The sequence below is a fragment of the Antrostomus carolinensis genome, unplaced genomic scaffold (genome assembly GCF_000700745.2).
Source record: "Antrostomus carolinensis isolate BGI_N321 unplaced genomic scaffold, ASM70074v2 scaffold14692, whole genome shotgun sequence".
NCBI lineage: Eukaryota > Metazoa > Chordata > Aves > Caprimulgiformes > Caprimulgidae > Antrostomus > Antrostomus carolinensis.
The window spans coordinates 14,190-19,294 of record NW_010299063.1 but is presented as its reverse complement, the minus strand read 5'-3'; the positions used below and the strand labels follow the sequence as shown (position 1 = coordinate 19,294).

Genomic DNA, 5,105 nt, shown 5'->3' with positions numbered 1-5,105 from the left:
AATTAATTTTGGCACCATGATCCGGGCTTTGACCTGGTATGAGCTAAAGTTCATCCACTGTATGTTGACTGATTTTCCTTATCACTTATTTCTCAAACCTTTACTTAATGACCCTGTGTAGGTTTAATCTCCTACAGACAGCCTTTGCAAGCTTCATACTGCTGTCAAGCAAATGAAGATGCAGTAGTCTATTGCTTGATTTGCACTGCTGTGCTTGAGGAATTTTTTTAAGACTAGAAGAAAACACTGCTAGTCGTTGACCAGAGAAGAAAATATATGCATTCTTGGCTGTTATCCCAGAAGCTTGAGTAAGCTGTAAATGATAATGACAGTTGCTAGTTCAGAAAATTTGATCCCAGTAGGTTTATTTCACTCAAAATTGCTCTCATTAAGAAGCTGCTTGTAGTTTAATGGAAGTATTAGCAGCCTGAACTGGCACTAGCTAAGTATTCTGTTCTACAAGACTGCTTACATTTTCCACAGGAAATGGTTTTATAAATCATTCTGGAAGTTTAAGCTTATTCGAGTACCTGGGGGTGAAATATACTATAACAATGTGAAGTAGAGTTTGAGAAGAACGTGTCATTAGTAACACCAGAACTAGACAGAGAAACAACAGATTAAACAAAAAGATGTCACTAGAAATGCAGCATTTCTGAAGCCTTTGTGGGCCTTTACCCATATAGCAGTTGATGTCCTGACTCCAGTCCTACCTAAAACTGAAGTTACAATGCAGATTATCTAGTTCGTAAGGACCTAAATTAGAGCTAGTGATGAATTGACAAGAGGTGCTTAGCCAGAAAACAGTGGAAGGGAATAATTTTTGTCAGTATTTTTCACAGAATATTTCAGCTGCTTCTTAGTAAAAAGCTTGCCCTCCAAATGGCCAAAATGGCACTCAGGTAGAAAAAAAAAAATTTCCAATCAATATATATCCAGTGAAGTGGATTTGGATGGATTTTTTTTTTTTTTTTAAGGAGTTGTGCCTAAAATGTGTTCACATACAGTGCTGTGGTTTTTTTAGTTCTTAGATATTGCCTATGTGAAACTTTAATTTTCAAGGGTTTGGATTAATATTGGGCTCTAGACATTTATTGAGTTGTGAACAAGATGTTTATAATTCTTTTTTTCTGAAACCTTAGTGCTGGTACGCTCTTTGCATCGCTGTATGCTTCTTTCACAATACTTAGGCTAGTATGCCAGGCTGCTATACATCATATCTTTCAGTGTCACCCAGATTAAATAAATTCCTAGATATGAAGTTCCTAGGGACCACTGTCAACATAAGATTTTTCTCTCCTCCAAATACATACCACAGAGCTTCTTTCAGTGAATTCCTGATTCAAATCAAATAGCTGTGATTAAGTTAGAGCATTCTCTTTATAAAACAAAATCAAAAAACTGTACATCCAGAACTCTTCAGCCTCTCAAATACCTTTAAAGTTTTCTTTAGGCATGCTGCTTGCCTATATCATAGTGCAAATAGAAAGAAGATAACAATCTGGATCTCTTGGTCCTAGCAAGAGAAACAACAAATTTATCTGCCTAATTTGACTTGTTTAGGAACCCAAATGCTGCGCTACAGCAAAAGTGCAATTGAGAAACATTTAGCTCTGCTGTATATCCAATAAATAAGTAAATTTATACTTTATTTAATCCTTGGCCCCTTGAGCTAACATTTTCAGAAGATGGAAATTTCTTCTAGAGTGTTTAAATCTTCCTGAGAGCATGAGAGAAGAGATTCGGATTCATTAGACAGCACCTTCCTCTTTGTACTTTAAGGAAAATGTTGTGCATAATGACAAATGTGTTTATATCTCGTAATCTTTTTCTTTCCTTTGCAGTACTTTCCACATAAGAATCTGAAGATGTTTCTGTGAGCCCGCAGAAATGACTTGCTAGTCCAGCCTTTCTGAATCTCAGGCACTTTGAGGGCTTTTGTCCTCTAATTATGGCTTCTTAGAACTCAGCAGAGTGTACTGAAATCATCCTGTTCCACAAAGAGACAGAAGCATCATGTGGTCTACAGGATATTTGAAACAGTCACATTTTTATCTTCACTACTGGCCAAGCACTCTGGCAAAGATGGTTGGTTGTTGGGTTGTTTTTTTTCTTTTTTTTTTTCTTTTTTTAAACTGGCAGAATCAGAATAATATTAAAAGTATTTCCACATAGTTTTTATATTTATGAATATTTAATACTGCTCTTAAAAGTGCAAAAAAAAAAGACAGAAAAAATAGCTTTGGTGACTTTTACAAGAGTATTTGAAAGAAAGCACGGGCCTTAAATTATGAGATGCCTCTATCACTGTGTTGTACAGCTGGGGGATCTTTCATGGAAATAATCTTAGGTGGAAGAACTGCAGTCAAGATCAAGCTCCCAGTGTTGAAGACAACCACATCCCAGGTTTGCCTTTCAGTCACTGAAATGGCAGTTGCTGGGTTTGGTGCTTACCTTCAACCAGTACTTTATGGATTGTCATGTCCTTAGGAAACTTGAAATATTTGCCTTTTGTATATGATAACTGCATATATGATGCATTTCTTCCCAAGATAAACATTAAGACTGTGTCCTTATTCTCAAAGGGGTCTTGCATTTTACTCATTCTGTGGGCTAATAATGTTGAGTGGAAGAATATGATCATCTGTAACTCATGAAGAAGTACTCGAAGAAGCACAGAAGTACTACTAAGGACATGAAAAGACTTTTTCTTTCTAAACCAGCTATGCAATCTTTCCCATAAAGTGCATGAATGCAGCTCTGTATTTCTCTTCCCTCTCCAGCTGGAAGTCAGCTCAATTTTTTTTTTTTTTAAATTCCAGTATTGTTTAGGTACTGGGGCCTGAAGACAATCATATGTGCATTACTGTTCTAACAGTCAATAGAAGGGCTCTGTCACTTACATGGCTTCTGTATCAGAGTCACCACAATTAAAACTTTTGACGCATTCTGTTCTACTTTGAGAATTTTTGGGCTAAGCACATGCTAACTTCCTTTCTGGTTATTATTCCAATTACTGTAAAGTTAAATCTTTCAAAAGATGAAATGTGTTATTCTTATTGAAAAAGTTGTTGAAGTAGAGAAATTAATATTTTTACCATTTCTGTAGGGATGATGACGCTTATCTACCTTGAAACCTCTTATGTGTGATGAACTTGCAATGTAGCTAGCTGTTCAAATTTACACAGTATACACCAGGAAGAAATATTTATCTAGCAGTATGGTTGTACATTAAAAGTGCTGACAGAAATTTTGGATGTTCAAGGTATACAGGACAGACTTTTCTAAGATAGCATAGTGAAAATGAAACTTGTATGTTAGTAATAATATTTATTTTTAAAATACTCTAGAGTGACCATATTCAGTAATGTTTATAGCATTTTAGTAATTTCTCCTACTGGTTTCTGTTTAGATAAAGGAATTAGAGCCTGAAATCCCTTTCATTTATTTACCCAAGTTAAAATCAGCATACATCAATCCTGATATTCATTTCTGATTGTGTAAGAAGAGATTCAAGCCTCTATCTTTTTCATTTCTAACAGATTAAGTTAGATGTATTGGTTGACTCAAACGATTTGCAAGACTGTCATTAAAAGAGATTACGTTAAAACTACTTCCTATTAATTGAAATGTCAGCCTAATAGTTTTTTGTTTTTTTTGAGATACATTCAATCTTGAAATGCTTGTGAGGTGTATTTTTCTGTCGTGATTAGTATGTATTGTAAAATACCCGATTGCAAGATTCTGGATCAGATTATTCAGACAAATGCTGATGACGTAGGTCAATTCCTTTTGACATCAGTGTTCTTCTATGTTTTAAAATTTCTATTAGCTAAAATTCTTTCTTTCCCGACACTGTGTGTAATTCCACAATTAGATCATCCTCCTCACTTAAAGAAAGACCTCAGTTGCCTTGGAATGTGCTCACTGTGTTGTTTCCCTATGTCCTCCCTGACCTGAATGTCACAAAGCAGTTGAAGAGACTCTTGGGCTTGTATTCAGATGTTTAATCCTAGAGTCGTCCATCTAAGCTGAGAAACAAAAAGAAAAAGAAATCAAGAGCACCCTGTGAAGGAATATTTCTGTCCACAGTTAAAGGAGAATTCTTGCAGAATACCGCAGATACAAATGCATGCAGTTGTCTTAACTCCCTTCACTTCTTTCACTTTTGTTCATCCCCTGAAACAAAAACCCAAGCAACACAGTATGTTCCTGGAGTTTAAGAGAGATAGGTACTCTAAATGCTTCTGGAGCAAAATAATCCTACCTAATAGCAGGTAAATTATTATACCACCTGATGGCAAAGGTAAGGGATAGATTTCTAAAGAAGCTTCATATTTGCAGTTTCTTAGTTGTCTGTAATTGGATGTCTTATGACTGAAACTTGTTACAACAAAAATGTTGAGTGAATAGGAGTGCAGTATTATGCATTGCAAATTTAGATAATGTTATGAGGTAAAAAAACGGCCTGTATTTCTGCAATAGCATGATTAGCAGAATCTTAGGAATTCAATAGCAAGTGTTTCTTCAATCAGGCTTACTTATTCAAAAGGAACTATCAGGCAATTTAGGAAGAAACTGAAAGAACAAAAGAAATCTAGATTTAAAACAATTTTGGATTTGGCCTAAAAGCAAGAGGGCATGCATTTTGTATTGCAAAAAAGGTCTTAATTAGGAATGAATATTTCTATATTTGCCTTCAAAAATGGACAAAGAAAAAGGAAAACTACTACCTAAAGCTTCTGTTAAAATAGGTGAGTATGTGTGTGTTATCTCTAGTTTATATACATTTAAAGCATCTTAGGGACAAAAAGGAGCCAGTGGAAGTGAGTAAAACAGTGTCGAAGAGCAAGTAATAACAAGTTATTTATCAACACACTTTAGTTTATCATTGTTTTAATGGAAACGTTAATCTGAGATTTATAACAGCCTACAGGCCAAAATCTGATCTTCATTACTTTCATATTAATCTTCAGTAACTCTGCTGACTTCAATGGAATTAACTCATGCGTCTGTAATTGGATCTGTGCTGAGGAAAGCAGTTGTTTTTTTGCTACAGTTCTTTATGCTCTCTCATGCTCTTTTAATGTAATCTTAACATGCTC

The 5,105-nt window shown here is 35.2% G+C and overlaps 1 protein-coding gene across 1 annotated transcript in view; it reads left to right on the top strand.

Moving 5' to 3' along the window:
* Positions 1–2,252, top strand: part of LOC104520862 (calcium and integrin-binding family member 2) — a 41,675-nt gene extending 39,423 nt beyond the window's left edge. Inside the window, exon 6 of the mRNA XM_010162670.1 lies at positions 1,845–2,252. Coding sequence (XP_010160972.1) covers positions 1,845–1,866 — 22 coding nt within the window. The 3' untranslated portion in view covers positions 1,867–2,252. The remainder of the gene's footprint in view (positions 1–1,844) is intronic.
* The last annotated feature ends 2,853 nt before the right edge of the window (positions 2,253–5,105 follow it).